General features: G+C 40.9%; 2 protein-coding genes across 2 annotated transcripts in view; one reads left to right on the forward strand and one right to left on the reverse strand.

Moving 5' to 3' along the window:
- Nucleotides 1-451: 451 nt before the first annotated feature.
- GREM2 (gremlin 2, DAN family BMP antagonist) lies at nt 452-959 on the forward strand (the record flags this gene model as incomplete). The annotated part of the gene is made up of 1 exon (XM_082480492.1): nt 452-959. Exon 1 carries the CDS (start codon nt 453-455, stop codon nt 957-959), a length of 507 nt encoding a protein of 168 aa, XP_082336618.1. The 5' UTR covers nt 452.
- Nucleotides 960-8,488: 7,529 nt separating this feature from the next.
- Nucleotides 8,489-18,824, reverse strand: part of FMN2 (formin 2) — a gene marked incomplete at both ends in the record, with an annotated part of 161,854 nt that continues 151,518 nt past the window's right edge. Inside the window, 2 exons of the mRNA XM_082481187.1 lie at nt 8,489-8,515; nt 9,918-9,999. Of these exons, the coding sequence (XP_082337313.1) occupies nt 8,489-8,515; nt 9,918-9,999 (109 nt within the window). The remainder of the gene's footprint in view (nt 8,516-9,917; nt 10,000-18,824) is intronic.

Here is an 18,824-nt window from a genome sequence, read left to right on the forward strand (position 1 = left end):
TGTGTAACCTGGTATTCCCTTCCCCTCTCCCCCGCCGTCCCCAAATCAGCTGTCACAGTGTTGGCAGGAGCGTCCCGAGCCTTCGCTAGCCAGGAGTTTGCCCAGCTGTTTGGCCCAGGATTTCAGAGAGAAGGAGGAAACCTTTCTGGCTGAAGCTTCTGTAAAAATCACTGCTTCAGTGATCAAAGCAGCAGTGTCCCTGTGGGGGAAAAAAGAGTAGTTGGAGAGCTTGGGGGGTGGGAGGGAGGAGTGACGTGACTTTCTACAGGGCCTGGCCTCTTCATGATAAATAATCACCCTGGAGCAGAGCTAATCTCCTAGGAAAAGTGGTGGGATTACAAAGGCGGTAGGATCGCCACTTCTTTAAAAGCAGGCGTAAAGTTCAACTCCGTTACAAGTTTGTGGTTTGCGAACGTGTCTCTCCTAACAGCTACTTGTGTTGCCGTTGCAGGATGATTTGGAAATTTGCCTTGTCCGTTTTTCTGATGGCAGCACTGGTTCGAGTAACAGACACCAGGAAAAACCGTCCTGCAGGCGCCATTCCCTCCCCATACAAAGACAGCAGCAGCAACCACTCGGAGCGGAGGCAGCAGCTGAACAAGGAGGTGCTGGCCTCCAGCCAGGAGGCCCTCGTGGTCACCGAAAGGAAGTACCTCAAGAGCGACTGGTGCAAGACGCAGCCCCTGCGGCAGACTGTCAGTGAGGAGGGCTGCATCAGCCGCACCATCATCAACCGCTTTTGCTATGGGCAGTGCAACTCCTTCTACATACCGCGGCACGTGAAAAAGGAGGAGGAGTCCTTCCAGTCCTGTGCTTTCTGCAAGCCACACAAGGTCACCTCTTCGACCGTGCAGCTGGAGTGCCCCGAGATGGACCCACCTTTCCGACTTAAGAAAATTCAGAAGGTCAAGCAGTGCCGCTGCATGTCTGTGAATCTTAACAACTCAGGCAAACTGTGAGAGCAGGCGTGTAGCGACTGCTTGGTGTTGCCCCCACCAGATTTACTGCTGCCTCTCCTCTCCCACTGAGCGGACTGTCCATTTTGTTGGTTTGTTTCTTCTTTTCCTTTTTTTTTTGTTTTTTCTTTTTTTTTCTTCTCTTTCAGGAGGCATCTCTCCAGCAAGGAAAGGCTCCTTGTCGCTTGCCTACTGGAATAATGCTTTTTAATGGGCTGTTAGGCACTTCACCGTAAAGTTTCATTGTATTTCCAATATCATCTGGCGGTTGAATCTTCTGGAGTGGAGCAGGCTCCCAGAAGTTGGGATTGATCAGCTAAGCGACCGGTTGGCTGAAACCAGCATTAAATGTTTCCACTGTGTGGAGTAAAGCCCTCTGCCCTACACTCCAGTCCCCTCCGTGAGACGAGAGCGCCTTCCCCGTGCTTTGGTCCGGAGCGTGCCGCTCCCACTTGGCAGTGCTGGGGTGCTGCCCAGGACTGGGGGACGCGGACAAGGGAGAGTAACGAGGAGCGACGTGCGAAAAGCAAGTGAGACTCTCTGATGAGGCTCATCTCCTTAAGACAACTTTAATTGTGCAATGATGACAAACGGTTCCGGGCTTCCTGTCTGAGCGGCAGATAAGGAGTGAGGGGGAGAGGGTGAGGCGCTGGGTCGGCCACCGTGACCACAGAGCAGACTGAGGGTGGGTCCTGATGCTGCTGTGGTTAGAGCATATCGAACACATGGTCTCTGCAGCAGTGTTTCTTTTGTAACCTAGCTATAGTAAACCGCTGTTTAAAATATTATAGACCTAGCCATGTATATTTTTCGTGTGGCAGAGTATGCCAGAGATTAAAATGTGTTGAGTAAGAGACTCGGTTGCTAGGTCAGCTGCCTGGCTTAAAACGGACATGGTTTAACTAGGCTTTCGGTAGGTTTTTGTGTGTTAGATATGCGTGTGTTTCTTACTCCAAAAAGGACGATATCCATTTATGACCTTATATTTATGCCTGCTCAGACCGGGGAAGGTGGGAGAGTAGTGGGAGAGGAGCTGAGAACACTTAAGGGAACGATGTTTCGCTTAAGGTATAAAAGCACTGTCGCACAAAGGACGAAATGTGGTCATTGCTGGGCCGAATACAAAAGCTGCATCAGTGTCATCAGGTTTGGGGAGTGGTGTCTCTCCCGTGATTGGAAACCATGTTAATGTGTTAGTGTTAAAGGACAAACCCATCAGTCAGTGCCCCTGGAATGGGTCACAGCTGTAGGAGCGGGGAGAGAGTAAGGAAGTTGTAATTGCTGCACTACTGGTGGTCCGCTCAATATTTGAGTCCTACATAATCAGCGTTGGTGAACACTTGCAGTTCATTTTAAATCATACTGTGTTGTTACTCAGTTGATGGAGTTTAGCATGTCCTGTATATCCCGTTTGTTCCAGTTCTGATCTGTATTAGTCCCAGCTGCATTAAAATCCTATGTCTCAAAACAAGCCAGCCCCTTCCCCCAAACCAAAGCCCGTGCGTGCTCAATTGTCTGAAGCTTACACATTAAATATGACACGCCGACTCCCTGATGCATGTCTCGCAGCTCAGCATCTGCATCCAGTGAAACCAGCTTGCTGTGGGAGGGAGCCCTTTCCCCGCCAGCCTCTTCCCATGCAGCCGCTCCAAGGGGTTAACGCGCTCGGCGCTCTGGCCAGCCTGGGGCTCAGTGCCACAGCTCTCCTCTCTGTGAGACAGGCGCTTCTAAGAGGCTTTCAGGACTGAGCTCCACGAGCAGCTCACCAAGCGGTTTACGGGGATTGGCACGGGCAGGATGAGGTTGGCCAGGTCTGGTAGCCCTGTTACGTGAGCGGCCATGGCTTTTCTGCTGCGGTCTTGCAGCGTGGCCCAAGTGCACAGAAGAGACTCCTCGCGCAGGGATTGCTGGCGAGGCTGTGGCTGCTGTGCTACCAGCGTGGCAACAGCCACCGAAGGGGCACCATTCAGCTCAGGCTTGAGGGTGTTGGGGGTGGGGGGGTGTCAGTGGGGGAGTGGCAATAGCTATAGTCTAGGAAGACTCCAGGGATCTCAGTCTCCACTTGAAAGTCAGGCATTTTGGACTAGGGAGAGAAAAGCACCCTAGTAACTTCAGTTAAGAAAAACGTGCAAGAATCTTTATCTTTAAGCTATGCCCTGCCTGGGTTTTTCACCAATTTGCAATATGAATATGCTGCAGCTTAAAGCTCCTTCTAGGAGCTGTGTTTATGTAAAAACTGAGTTGAGCTTGTAATGGTTAAAACTGTATTTAATTCTTGTTTTATAAATGAAAACAAAAATGAAGAAATGCTTTAAGTATAATGTAATTATTTTATAGGTCTACTATTAAATTATAGATTAAATAATAAAGCTACTCTAGGGTTATATGGCATCCAGGTGTACGGGCTTTGCTTCAACACCTTGTGTCCAACTGCTCTCTAATCAGTATATTCTCCCCCTTCCCCCCCCCAAAGTATCTGCAAAGCGAGACGGAAAAATAAATTGCACTAATCCTAGATCCTGGCGTTGATCCTGCATGCACAAATTTTGACTTTTTGGTTAACTGACAAGGAGACAACCAAAGCTCCACCACTGGCTGAACTGTTGGCATCGTTTGTGGTAAGAGAAGTAACTATTACCCTGACCTAAGTGGTTTTGCTTAAATACAGCTAGATCCTTATGTAATAGGCACCAAACTACTCAGAGGGGGCAGGAAAAAGTAAATCGCAAGATATCGGTGAGCTTTAATGGTTGCTATCAGCTCTTGAATGAGTACACTATATGTCTCTCGAAAGGTAGGGTAGCGTTCGTTGGTTGTTTTGTTTTTTTTTTTTCCGAACCCAGACAGAAGATAGTTGCAAAACAATCTTGAAGGAAAACTTTAGTGAGGAAAGAGAGTTCTCACACTGAGGAATGAACCTCCACGTGACCAGAAGAGATGCCTGTCATGAGTCTTGAAAGAAGGAGGAGCATCTGGACCACAGCTAGCAAGGGAGGGCTATGTCCCGTATGGTGCTATAGTTGACACCTGGAGGAGCTCTCTGCTCTCTTCCCTTCCCTTCCCCATCTTGCCCAAATCCTCTCATAGTTCAACAGTTTAATGGGTTTGGGGATATTTTTTTTTAATAGGTGTTGGTTTTGAGAATTACTGTTTTGCTGTGGTTTAGCTACCCAAGCATGGTCAGGGCCCTCTGCTCAGAACTTGCAAGTGCCTCTGTCAGTTGGCTCGAAAGCAGCTCCGGCATCAGTCTCCTCCAACGCCGCTCTCTCGTTGGCACCTGTCTCTTAGCCACTCTCCTGCTTTGCAGGCAGCTTCACCCACCTGAACCTCTACTGTTCGCTGTGCAGCCCAGGCTCCAGCTCCAGCTCTCCCAGCCTCTTGCTGGAGTGCCCGACTGCTGAACCACCCCACCGCGCCAGAGGCATATGCTGTAATCCAAAAATCTCCCCTTTGTGGAAGCCATCCAAGAGCAAGGCAAGGGTAGATGAAGAAAAGCTTTAGGTCAGATAGATGCAGTATTTCTTAATGTAGAGTGGTGGTGTGAGACAGGGGAAGGAGGGGGACAGTAAGTGCTAAGCTCTAGCTCCGTGGAACTGCCGAGTTGGCAGGGTCCCAGTTTGGGGTGAGTGACAAATGAAGACTCCCAGTTTCTAATGGCTTAAATTTGAGCTGCAGCTGTGAATAAATGAGAAAACAGTGCTGACTCAACAGGGGCCCTTTATCTCCAGAAAGACACCATCTTTTTGAGGCAATGGACTTGCCACGGGATGCCTGTACAAGCAGATTGGGTGAATGTCAGGTACATGTGGGTCTGTCGTAAGCCTGGAAAACCTGTTCTGTAACACAAATCTCATTTGATTGATGGGCAGCAGAACTGAATGGTGCTGGGCATCATTTTTTGACTTCTCCCTTTGCTGATGTTCACAGTATCTTCAGAAAGACTCAGCTCCATCATTTTCCACTTATTCTGTCCATAACAGCTTAAAATTCGTGTAACTTAAATAGCTGATGTAATGACTTTGGCGCAAACTCAGCTCTACTTATTAACCTAGAGTATGCAAACAAATAATTGCAAGGCAAAGACTTGCTATATCATCTCTCAATAAAATGGATAACAGCTTCCAACTTCTTAAGCCGATCACTGAAAAATCGGGCAAGAAAAAAATGGAAGATATTACTAATTGCATTCCCACTGCCGCTGTTGGTTAATACTTAACTGACTTTTGGAAGTGCTTTGGGATGATGAAAGGTACTACAAAAAAGCTAACCACTACTGCGTCATGACACGTGACAGAGTACCATGCTTCTGAAAGGCTTCAATTTGCAAATAAAACACCGCAAATTTTCTTAGCTCCTCATAAAACCAGACTGTTATTCTCGGTAAGTCCTATCTGCTGCTTAGGCATAGAAGTCCTTATTTAGCTGCTGCATTTGTTTAACTAACTATGAGCAATATGTGGTGCTGGTGATCAACAAAGGCTCAGAATTTTCTCCGTGAGAACCCTTGCAGGACTACAGCCAACTGCAAGTGTAGTATGCTTGATGTTGCAGTAAATGGGGGAAGAAGGGACCAACAGGGTGTTCATTGTCTTTAAAACACACCCAAACAAACCAAATAACCTTAGTCTAGAATTCCGTAAAAAACTGTCCCCCACTGAAAAAAAGAGCAGTGGTGAAACTTATGCTGGGAATCCACCCTGGGAGTGCTGTGGGTCATCTTTGGTGCTACACATAGCGGGCTGCTTTACTTTGTGTGGAAGTTTAAAACGGGCTGGGGAGAAGCTATATGGGAGAGGCACGTTCAACCAAATAGGTTGGGCCTGAATAAAATGAAAGAGGAAAATCTATGTAGCAGCTTGTATCTTAAGACCAGAGCATGATACCCCCAGCTGCAGTCAGCCCTTGACACTGTTCTTCCCAGAGACAGGTCTGCAAATCACTTTCGGCGTCCATGTGAAAAGGGTAGTATGTACGTATGTATGTGACAGCCCTACCAGGTTGCCGGACAACACTTTAATGATATAATACATAAATATATATACATATAAAGACATTATAATATGCAGATAATAGTTTCTAATGCATGGTTTTGCCCTAATAGCAGTTTCTTGAGACCGTTACGTAGGCAGTGTTAGTAGGAACAGGTTACAAACCTAAGCAAAATGCACTGCTGGAACGAGCCAGAGAAGTAAGTGGTACATAGTCTGATTGTGTAAAGGACTCTGAAGCTCCTTCCTACCGCCATCTGGGTAAGAGGCAATATATCCACATAACTGGAAATTACCGTCACTATGCTTCCAAAAGGCAAGGAAAGAGAAGACCCGTTTCCACCGATCCCTTCACAAAGGTATTTCCTTGGTCCCAGGAGCCTGAATGGGATGTGGTGCTTAGGGATCGAACAGTTGCTAGCAAACTACAGGATAGCCTGACAGTGAAGAGAGAAGGCAATTATTTAATTATTATTCCTTTTATTTTCATATAAATTAACATTCTAAAAAAATTGAAATAGAAACACTAAATACAGTATTGCACATAGTGATCTTTGTTAGATGATCTATTATTTCATTTAGTATAGTAATATACATACTGTAGGTACTGAAGGGAACAGGAAGTCTACAAATGAAAACATGCTACTGTATCCTCGCACTTAGGAGCAAAGTTAAGAGGAAAAGACTATTGTTTACATAAATACAAACATGGATTTGAATCAGTGCCATTAAAATAGCTTTATTTTTTAAAGTTTTTTCTATAAGTTAGTCATAACAGCAAATAACATCTTCTTTTCACTTCCCCAAATAGTAATGTTACTCCCATCAACACAAAATTTTAGAACTCCTTTCTTGGTAATTTATATCCCTGCCAGAAATTATTACGAGTACAGATTTTCACATAGGTTTGTCAGCAACAGGAGACTTGCTTTTCACATAGTGAAAAAAACATCTTTTCTAGTGCTTGGTATACGTGAAGAATAACAGATTCCTGAGGTCATATTTCGCACTCCCTTTTATAACACCCTGTAGGGTATATTAGCCCCCGGACAGCTAGGAATGTCTCTTGATGTGCTAGACTAGGCAGGCAATAACCCAACACAGCAGGTTAGACCTCATTTGCCTTACCCCAGTGTCCTTCAGACTCCAATGTTGTAAGCACGTGCGTCCAATTCAGTAGCACACACTGTCTGCTTTCAGGAATAGTGTGCTTTGAAAGAAAAATGTTATCAATCAGGCTGATTGGTTTGGGGCTCTTTAACTAGGACTGGAGGAAGGGGTTGTTATCAGTTGAGCAGATCAAAAATAATATAGTAAATTCTGGATTGCAAATAGGAATTAAGCATGTGGTCTAAAATGGAAGCCCTAAGTGATAGATTTCAATCCTTAACTTCCTAGTCAGGGACACTGAAGGCCTGGAGGAAAAGTCTGTGATTCTGTTAAGCGTGAAACTGATGTCAACTAGTTGGTAGTCTATGTTCTGTCACTAGAATTGGCTACTGTTTTCCATAAATGTTAATCCCCATGTGCATCTTTTAATGCCTCTCTAAAGGAGTTTTAAATTAACTGCAAAGGTAATTCCAAAAGGGAAGTCATGTACATGTGGCCAAAAGCCTGTCTGACTTAAGTGATCAGCAGTTAAAACTAGACTATACCATCTAAAGTTCATGTAAAAGTATTAGCTGCTTTATATATTAACAAACTATAATAGCCAAATCTCTTTCATACTCTATCATACTTCTGTGCTTTTCTATATTTTCCTGCTTTTCACTTACTCTTTTTTTTTTTTTCTTTCTTTCTTTTTTTTTTAATTCTGGATTTCTGACCCCCATACCACCTGGCATTCACTATCTGGCAAAAGATGAAGTAAAAGTATGCTGCCTTATCGATTTTAAAGATAGTTACAGTAAACATCTTGTTCCACAAATATTTAGTCATGGAGGGCAACCAAACGAGTTGGGAAAGCATTGATTATACTGTATAAACAGCACTTAACGATTCAAAATACAAACTACAAATGCCAACATGAAACGGATACAAACAATTCACTAGGAGTAACATTTCTTTCCCTAATCTAAGTGCAGTGCCATGAAGTATTTGTGTTAGACAGATGTTGCCAGAAGGAATTGAAATGTTTTACTGTATCGAGTAGCATTCTTATGAAGTTCAACTTAATGCAATTTTCAGCATGTTCAGAACTGATGCAGATGCCGCTTTTTACGCATGCTGACTTGGCCTATTCGTAATATACCATACACTTTACAAAATATCGTTTTTGAGTGGCAAAGGAGATACAGAGTACAGGGAAGGTGTTTCAAGTCCGTACCTAGTCTATTGCTGGGCACTCCATTAAAGTGATCACATTCGTGAATGAATGTACAATAACACATCAATTGGTGGAAAACTCTAGAGAACAAAAAGCGAATTCAAAAAGGTCAAGAAAGCAAATGATCAGGATGATGTAGTTTCCTTCCCCCTCACTCCTCACCCACAGGCATGTTGCATTTTGGTAACCAGGAAACAATGGCTTTTGCTTTCCTTCTCTCAGATTTTCATACTTATCTTTGCTTTCTGAAAAATAAAATAAATGAAAAAAGCAGAAAATTGAGTATGCATATAACCACGTCACACAAATATGAAAAGCACAGAAATACATAGGCTAATGTTCAATTATACTTACTGTAGAATTGACTTCACAAATAAAGTCCCTTTGAAGCTAGAACTGAGGTAGACTGCAGCTACACGCTGCTTGTGAAATATTTTTGTTTACTTTCCTTTTCACTCTAACAAATTTTCAGTAACACTGAAAGTCCCAGTTTCAGTGCAAATAATAATGATAATTATATAGGAATAACTAAACCTATAGTTATTTCTTAAAAAAAAAAAAAAATCTCTCAGTGTCTTTACATATGGCGAGATATAGGTGAGATGGAGAAATCCAAATCAATGTTGGTTTTGTTTTTTTTTTTTTTATTTAAATAATATCCTGGTTTCAAATAAAATTGATAAAATAAAATCTAGTTTATCATTCCTAACCAAACTGTTACTCCATTTACGTTTCTTGTGGCCCTAACCACAGCCAACCCTCCCTAAATATTCAGAATAAGAAACAATAAATGCAATATTATTTCTTCCTTTGTCAGATTATGTTAGTTAGAGTGTAGTAAATTACCACCTGCTTCATTTCAAGGATGCGTCACAGTAACATAGCCATGACTACAAAGCACAAAAGAATTAAATCATGCCTGGGAGGTGACAGACAGATGAAAATAATCTTCTGTTATACTATTTTACAAATATAATGGATGGCCAGTTGCCACAGATATCATTTTAATGTGAAGTGCTGGATTAATTTTTCACTAAAGGAATATTCATTTTCTGTAAAGCCAGTCATGATTCTAGAAATGCTTAGGCAATCATAGTGGAAAAGTTTCATTGAATGACGAGAATTCCTCCTCCACTAGCGTTAAAGTTATTTATCTGTTTTCAGAAGAATGGTCAGAGCACAGTATTATCTTTTTCTAGGGTTGCTGTTCCAAAAAAATCCAGGTCAGTGGAACAGGAGACACTGGTATTTGATACAGGGATCCAGTTTGAAAAATACGTACCTATCACAATTCTTCCTTACGCTTTGTAACCATAGAAAAGAGAGCAAATACAAACTGAATAAGCTTGAAGACTGAAACTGCCTTTCTGCCTTTAGGTGCATCCTGCACCAAGACTGGGATGCAGACAGATGGCAGGGTGGGGCAATAATACACTGCTTTTGCTTCTACTACATGTGTTTTGTGGAGTAACATTCACAATCAGCATTCAAGTTTGCTAATCTAACAGCTTGTATGAAAACATTAGAAAAAAAAAAAAAAAGAACAAAAGAACAAAAGTACATCAAGAATAACGTACCTATAAAATGCAAAAAGAATAAGGTAGAAGGACGGATAAGAACAAAAGTATAGCTACAATTTCTACTTACAATTCCGGAGTCATGTTTTGGTCTTATATTGTATAGCGACTTCCCCTTTTTCTGCCTGCAGACTTCCTCTGCTTCTTTAACTCTGAAGCGAGACATAATTTATAAATGTTCCTCTAGACCAAAACCATTTCCAAAGACAGTGCAGTATATAACTTACAAATTTAGGCCTGAGGACACAAGTGGATAAATAACTTTATTCCCCATATTTTCATTAGGACAGGCGTAAGCAATGGCATAATCAAGTCCACTTACAAAAGCAATCAGTACTTGCTATAGTTGAAGATTCAAAGACATCAGGATTTAAAATACACTGGATGACGTGAAGATTACCATTCAGAGCATTCATACCAAACGCTGCTAAGAAAGCTCCTTTTCTTTTTGTGACTGTTTAAAAATCATTCCTCATCCATTCCCAATCTCAGTACTTCAACTAGGGTTTAAACAAAGGTTCTCACTAAGCCGTCCCCTCCCTTTCACCCGATTTTGTTTGTATTTAAAATGGCAAAACAGCTTAACCTAAATTTGCAGTCATCACACTCTAACTTAAAATAAAAATGGAAAATTGCAGAATCATTACTAAAGAACACAATGTTTACAACCAAGGTGGCGCCCATCACTATGCACATCTCTTTCTTTCAAAGGCTGAGGGTGAGCAGCAAGGCTCACACGACCACTGGAGATGAAAGCACTTGGGCTGCTTGGATGCAAAGAGAGAGGAGCAGATTCCAGAAGTGAGGGTCTACTTAGTGCTTCCTGACTTGGCAAACAGTACCAAATTAGGGCCACGTGAAATACCACCAAATGCCACATTTTTGATGGCAAACCCATCCTTTTTGTCATGCAGATTGGGAACAAACCGTAAAAGGCAGAGGGCTGTACCCCGACTGGGAGCCTGCCAGAGTCAGTCTGGTGGGTTCAATGGCACGCTGTGAAATGTTTCTTTGCCATTTTTACTTATTTTGTGGATCAACCTTACAAACACACATGGTTATTGAAACACTGATAATACAGATTAAATTATGAATTCTCTGAGCTTCAAAGACTTTCTGTATGATGGCATTACATGGTGGGAGATGTGTAATTTTTTTTTATGAGATGAGCATATTATTTATAAATAAGAAAGTAGAAAATAAAAATGTATGTTGGCTTGCTATTGCCAAAAAATGTAGACTTCAGATGGCACTTACTCTGCCTTTTCATCATTATCCAACAGTGAAAAAAAGAAACAACAGTAAAATGATATTAAAGAAATGATATATCCTTGGCTGGTTCCTTGCGGTTCATCTCCAGACCACTTGCATGTCTGCTATTTCACTGAGGCTACACAGGGCAATGTGAGAATCAGACTTTGTGTTACTATTATTTTTAAATACTTTTTGCCTGTGTGGTAAGGGCCAGATTTTGAAAATATGACTCCAGCTGGGTCTGCTAAGCACATTAAAAATACGCTTTCGCATTCATCTCTCCTTTATTCAGCTTTGCCAGACACACCTCGTTCTTTTCATAAGTTTCAAATTTATCCTTTCAAAAATTAATTTAAACGTCAGTTCTTTTCCAGCACTTCCAACAAGCTGCTCTCTTCATTTGCTGGCCTTATATTTTATTAATGTAGGAAGACCTTTACGCGCACAGGTGGGGGAAAAAAAAGGCTATGAAACCCATTATTTTCAAGCTGTAACACTTTCTATCTGACTGCAAATCACACAGATTGCTGCAGCATAATATAGAACAAAAATGTCAAACAGCCAAGTAATTCACCTTTAAAACGTATTTAAATAGATTCAGTAAAAGTGGCAGCCAAGACGTGGTGATAGCTTTAAATAGAAGCTTATGGGAATCATACAGAATGCAGCAAAATTCAAAGGCATTTTATTTTTCCTAAAATGCCACTTTTTCTTCTGCTTTGTGTCTACTTACATCCAAAGGAGGAAAAGTATCTGTGACATTGATCTTCCCATGATCTCTTCCAAATAGTCAGATGCATTCCAACCCATCAAAAGCCACTCTTACAAAGTCAGATATAAAATAGCCCATCTATCACATAATTTCCTTTTTTTCAAATACAACTATAGCTGGCTCCGTTCACTGGTAGACATCATTTAAATAAGAAAATGAAATGTTACTTCGGAGTAAATTAGTATAAAATCCTGAGGACTGTACAAATACTATTGAGGTTATCAAAATGACTGTTTTATAGAAGCAATGTAATATATGCAGGTATTCAGACTACTCATCATGCAAATGACAGTATATGTAACATACAAAAATATTTACCAAACCAGTTCACACAGATCCAGATGTTATTCTCAGGAAATGTCAGGGAATCGTTAGTTTCAGTCTTTGTCCCATCTAAATATCCCCCTTCCAGGACAGATTGCCCACTGCTTGCCTAACATACAGCACAGCTCTCTGTGGGTCTCACGTTAATTCAAAACAAAAATCCTCATGCGGAATGGAACTGTTGATAACACAGTGATAGGGTTATTTTCTAAAAAGCAGGTCCCACTAAGTGTCACTGTCAGGGTAACACGTCTAAATGTTCTGCTTCTATTAGAGAAACAGCTGTTTGGAGAACGGAGACAGCCGTTGAAACAGCAAAATGCTAATAACACCACCACTCCGTGAGTGAGGAAGTCAGAACTTCTGTGTCCTTTAGACTGTGCTTGAAAAAATGATCCACAACCTCCAGACTGATAAATGACAACCTTAAGCTTGTGCTACTCGTTTTTTTAGGATTACGTAAGAGGTTCTGGTCTCACTAGTATGGTTGTGGTCCTCAAGTTTTTGGGAGCTTTTGTGAAATTCCTTGGAGTTTGAGCCTATTTATTCATAGCGACGGGAATGCAGAAGATGAGAAGCATTACTCCCTCATGCACTTAAGACAAAGCTGAGAGCTAGCAGCCGCTCAGTTCCAGTTCCAACCGTATCACTGACTCACTGTGTGGGTTTGGGACAGCTCGCTGTCTCTTGGCCCCCATCCTGCTCTCTGTGCAGGAAGATTCAAGTGGTTGGATAGACCCTCACTGAAGCCAATACGACCTATATGTATGCTTCTTCAGCAAGAAATTTCCTTAGAAATGTAAAGACAGCACACCAAAGGCTCAATGTTAGGAGGATTACTTTATGACCATGTTCAAACTGGAAGCACGAAGAACTGCATAAATTTACAGCCATATCTATAAAACAAATGTCGGCAGACTAGTGAAATATAGAGACAAAGGCAATCATTAGCCTTCCACAGTGCTAAATCATAAACCAGCGGAAGTGCTATCAATTTCTACAGTGTGCAAGTGTATTTCCTGAAGACTGATCATTCAACTGAATTAGGATTTTATTAAACGTAAAATTAAAATAACCTGATCCTTCTGGAAAAGAAAAGGATGTGTTTTGATGTGAACATCAGTACCATTTAAACTGCAAGATCTAGAAAAGCAGATAAAAGGTTACCTTTGAAGTAAGGGCAATAGTCTTAATTCAGTTGGAAAATAACTTTTAATTGTCACTGGCAATTTTTGTCAACCTTTTACGTTTTCTCCACTGGCCCTGAATGATTCTTCATCTTCCCATCCATGAAACTAACAAGATACAGGGAAAACCAGCTTTTTTCTGTCAACTCATGCCTGGTTCAAGCCATATTTCTCACTGTGGCAAATTCCTGCATACCTTCCTCTTGCTCAGGCTTTTCCTTCACTAATTGCCCCTGACTTCAGTCTAATAATCTAAGACCAAAAGGTACAAAACCTGTATGAACACTAGTGGTTATATCAAGACGACCAGGTTAACTTTTCAATTATGGTGAGTGGTTAGAGCTTCATGGAGAAATTAATGGATCCAATTCAATACTGGGAGGAGGGAAGAGGATATTTGGAGAAAACAACACAAGAGATAAGAATCTGTGAGTCTCCCAACAGTCACAAAAGGGGAAGCAATCGCAGACAATGACATACTTCCAGGCTCTAGGCCAAAATGACGCTGCTGGTCTGCCAGTGCAGAGCACAAAGAGCTCAAAGAGCATGAAACAGTTAAAAAGACATTCCTAGGAAAGGAGTGAGGATTCGATTGTCAGGCCCTGTGTGGAAAGATAGGCTGCCACCGGGGGAGGCTGGCAAAAAAGTCTGAGAAAGGTGGGTGTTCCCCGGTTCCTGAGAATTATGACCCTTAGGCAAAGGCAGGCATGTGTATAGATTGATTTATTGTTCTGAAGATCTGTTTTTACTTAAACTATTTAGTTCTACATTACTAATACTTTCTGTTGTAGAGGCTGTTTGGTCCCTTTATATAAAGCCATTGCTCTCAAGTGCAACCAAAGCAGGACAGATGCTCAAGGCATGATCTGGGAGCGGGTGAGTAAGAAGTGAAAAGGGACATGGTGCGCTCTTGAAGAAGTCAGGCGGTACAGTTAATGTGGTAACTGTGATCAGAATAATTTGCAAGCTTACGATGCGCTAAGCTTCTTTACTAGACTGATGTTCAAACTGTCTCACTTCATACTTTTCAACTTCTCAAATCTCTTTCAGTAAACTGACTTTGGTTTATTTGCTATCAACCCCTGTCCCACCTTATGTCAATTCTGGCTTAAAAGTCAGAGTATCAGTTTGATAGCAAAGATAACATCAGCTGCATTACCTTTAGCAATTTTTGCCTGGTACTTCTTCTCCCAAATAGTTTCTTGATTTTTGTCTTAATGAGAACATAATCCTACAAAAACTAGTCTTCTCAGCCTAGACAACCAGAGAGTTGCTTAACTTTCACTGTAGCAGTCTCAAGAGCAGAGGTATTAACAGCAGTGGACCCAACATCAGGCCCAGGGCAGATTCTATAAATACTTAATGAGTGTTCATAACTCAAATCTGGATGCATATATCTCCTTAAATATTAAATTTAGCTAAAGCATTGCTTGCATTATTTCAGAAAGGACTTCCAAACAGCCCTGACAATAAGAAAACATGTAGGGAACATAAGGTACAACAGTAGGCAATCCGTGGATCAGTAAAAATCAATCAATCAATCAATCAATCAATCTGCAAGGGAAGGAACAGCCAGTCAGTCAGAGAGTTCAAGAATTAAGGTCTCAAAATCTACTACTTCATGAGATTCAGAGAGCCTAATAATTGTCACCTGTAACAAAGGAAGTAGTTCCTTATTTCCATCATAATAAAGCCTCTTCTCCAGCATTTTCACCTCCTTCTACCTCATATTTATTGTGAGATAAACGTATAAAAACTATGATTAAGTTTAAAGACAGTCTGTAAGATGAATAAGCAAGTTACGCTTTGGCATGCACACAGGAAAAAGAAACCAGACATCCTCACAAACCCAAAAGACAGAGTATCTTTATCTACCTTCTAGACCGAAAGCCAGCCTGGCCACAACCTTATCAAGGCTTAGAGACTTTCTGTCATCATTCAATCCATTGAGCGGGGGGAGCCACTTTCCTGCCACTAAACGTTAATAATTTTGTCTGAAGTATCTGTGGCAGACAGATTCATTTCCTACTGGCTCCATCTAGGCTTGGTAGCCTTACACTTCACTAGCGAGCACTATGACATGACAAATGTAAGCACAGTGAGAAAGCGGGAAGGTTATAAGCCTTAGACAGTAGAGCTGCTCACAAAAACTTCCACGATCCACGATAAACTCAGACAGACATTACTTTTACAGTTCGACAGTATAGTTCATGAAACCCAAAAGACATTTTTCTGCAGATATTCTGCATTTTTTAACATAAAACAAAGCTGAGGCCAATACTCTTTATACTACTAAGTGCTTATTATCAGATAAATAAAAGAGCTGTTGCCAAAATATTTTATGTATGTTTGTCTGGGTTGGAGATAACTTGTTATAATAATAATAGTACCTTTACAAATAAAAAGGAATAAAAAAAGCTTCAGCAAAAGTATCAAGTGCTAGATGTCTTTAAGACTTCAAGAGCAGAAAACTTTAAAACTCTTTCTTCCAAAGAAATGTGCCAATATTTTATTCTTTGACCCAGTTACTAAAATATTGAAATTATTTTTTGCTAAGGAGTTTCTCTTTAGTGAAAAAAACAGAAACAAAAATTACAATTCCCAACATAAAAGTAGAGTGAAAAATGTAGAGCTTTTACTTTCACGCCAATAGGGTTGAAGTGATGACATAGATATGATTCAGTAACTGACTGCAAAGACTTTATACAGATAAGAAGCACATTGTAATGTACCTGGTCCCATCAAACTGACGGATGAAACCTAACCTCTGTCTACCAACAAAGAGATTATGTATTAGACTATCTTGACATCCCTGCCAGCTCCTTGCACGGTTACTTCAAGGACCAAGAGGCAGACAATGGCTGGCTGAAAGACACAGTGATTAATCATACTTTGGCTCAGAAGACCAAGGACAAATAGATTAAAATGTTTTAATCTGGTCACTTAACACAGAGACTAACCTGTAGCAGGACCCTGAATAAGATCCTTCCTCTGTCAACAGCGTAGAGAAGACTTTGGGGAACATATTTCAGATTTTCTTCAGTGTGTGTCATGTCAAATAGACCTAAAATAAGGCTTCGAGGCCAACTGAAATGAAAATGAGACCTTCCCATTTGCAGAGTCTTACTGTAATCCACAACACACTTCAAAATATTCTGAAAGAATTTCAAATCAGAAGCATTCAGTGTCACTCAGTTCTATCTGGCAATGATCTTGGTGTTCTAGGGATTCTGCTCCTATCTGTGCAGAGATACACCAATGTCCATAAATACAAAAAAGGATACTGTGTTGAAACACGTTTTAAAGATGACAACTTCAGCATTAAAGACAACCTCACCTTGAAAATGTAATGATGTAAGAAATTAAACTGTTAAGGATGCCTATCATTCTAATAAAATGCAAATGTGCGTATACCCACTTAAATACATTTTCTGACTTCTGCCATCAAATTAATATTTTTTTTTTTCTTGTAAAAGTGGCCAGCATTTCAGGATATAACTCGCTACCTTCAGGCAAGATGGAAATCACTTTCCTACAGACTTTGCATATGAAAATTGAAGTTGCTCTAAGAAAAGATAGTCATCACCTTCCATTGTTTTTCTTGGAACCGAAGCCAGGTTGCTCTCAAAGAAGCTCACTGCATTCTGGGCTATTTGGTTAGGAAATTCAACAGGAAATGATAAGGGAGGGAACAAGACTGGAGGTGAGGTAAAACTGGTAACATAATCAGCAAGAAAAAAAAAAGGAAACTCATGAGTGAACAGAAATGTCAAACTGTTTGCTGTAAAACACTTTTAAGCAGCAAATGGGGTAAAAGAAGGAAAAAACACAATGTGTAAAAAAGAATGACTCGGTGAACAGACTGTGTGGAGAAGAAGACTATTTTAAAGAGGATAGGGAAGAGAGACCCCAGACAGATGAGTTGCTAGGTTGGGTATACTGGGGCTACTACGTTGGATAATTGATAGCTACAAGATTGGCAGTACAAGCGAAGATCAGAACTGAGTGAATAGACAGATCACTGGAAAGAAAAGAAAAAAAGTAGAAGTCAGCTGGAGAACCACAGAATTACAGACCTCCAGCGCAGGAGATTGGAAAATAAGAGGCTTCCTACTTTGCCGCATCAGTTGCAAATAATCATATCAAAAGGTGCCCATTCATAATTACGTAGTGACCCAAAATGACTGCAGACAAAGCAAGGCTTTTCCCAAAAATGTCAAAAATGCCCCTGATGTTAGACTATTCCCTGTACTCAAGCCATAAAACACGCACACAGCCATGCACTTACACTTCATGGATGTTGTCATTATTATGCCAACTCTATGCACTCATTTGACAAACTCTCAGTAAACAAGGAATGCAACATCTTCAGTAGTTCAGGATCAGTCTGGGTTACAGTAGATTTTAAGTCTTCGTGAGTGTCTCAAACTTCTGTGGACTAATATTTTAATGAGAAATGCTGCTCATTTGCAAAACACTGCAATATTTTATTGCGTCTCAAATGCCAATGTAATCACTTTGCATCAGAATGAAGACATTTCACAAGTATAGAAAGTGTAGCACCTCCTGTCAAAAATACTGTTTAAAATTTCCACCAATATGCAACTATCTATTGAGTATGTTGGGCTGGTTTTTATCTTAGGCAAATGTCAGTCTTTTTTCAAGATGTGGCGAACAGGAAACAGTTAAAAAACCTGCAAAGTCCCTATATGGTAGGAATCGTGGTATCCCATCTCACTATACCCTAAACTGTCACACCCAGTCTGACATTACAGCCGTGAAAACAGGCCGCAAACTTCATTATGAGATGATGATTGGTATATATCTCCTTTTATGCACAATACACATAGTAGGGTGCAACATAACATGCCAGCATGATACAACACCATCACCAGGTAAATAAAGAAAAGACTGCTGGACAGCCCTTTATGTGGGGCATACTGGAACCTGGTCTCACGCCAGTCACAAAAATTAGGAAAGATCACAGATTCAGAATTAGTTTTTTACTAGATCCTTCACTTTGTTCAAGTTTATTATTTGTATGAGCCAGTTGGCTTACAGCTGCAATTGGAAATATTTGTTCCTGCCTTACAACACAGTATTACTTAAAATGTTAAAGTAAGGTATTTAAAAGTAATTTCTACACCAAAGATCCAGATTGAGAAACTTATGTCCAAATGCTTTTATTTTTCACAAACTTCTCCCTCAAAAGCAATGCTAAAACTGAAAGTTACTGCTCTCCTCCCCTAACCAAAAAATGATGGGTTTTTCATTGAAAAAAGGACTAATTGCCGAAAGTGCGTAAGGAAGAAAGAAAAAAAGTACTGAAATATTGAGCAACCTCTCTCAGCTGGACAGCAAATTGTCTCTTTGTAAGGCACTGCCTCAAAGAACTGTTCCTAGCTTCTGAATCCTTGGTGTGTTTGGGCTTCTTTTAAGT

Source organism: Vanellus vanellus (assembly GCF_965231255.1).
Source record: "Vanellus vanellus genome assembly, chromosome: 3".
In the NCBI taxonomy this organism is placed as follows: domain Eukaryota; kingdom Metazoa; phylum Chordata; class Aves; order Charadriiformes; family Charadriidae; genus Vanellus; species Vanellus vanellus.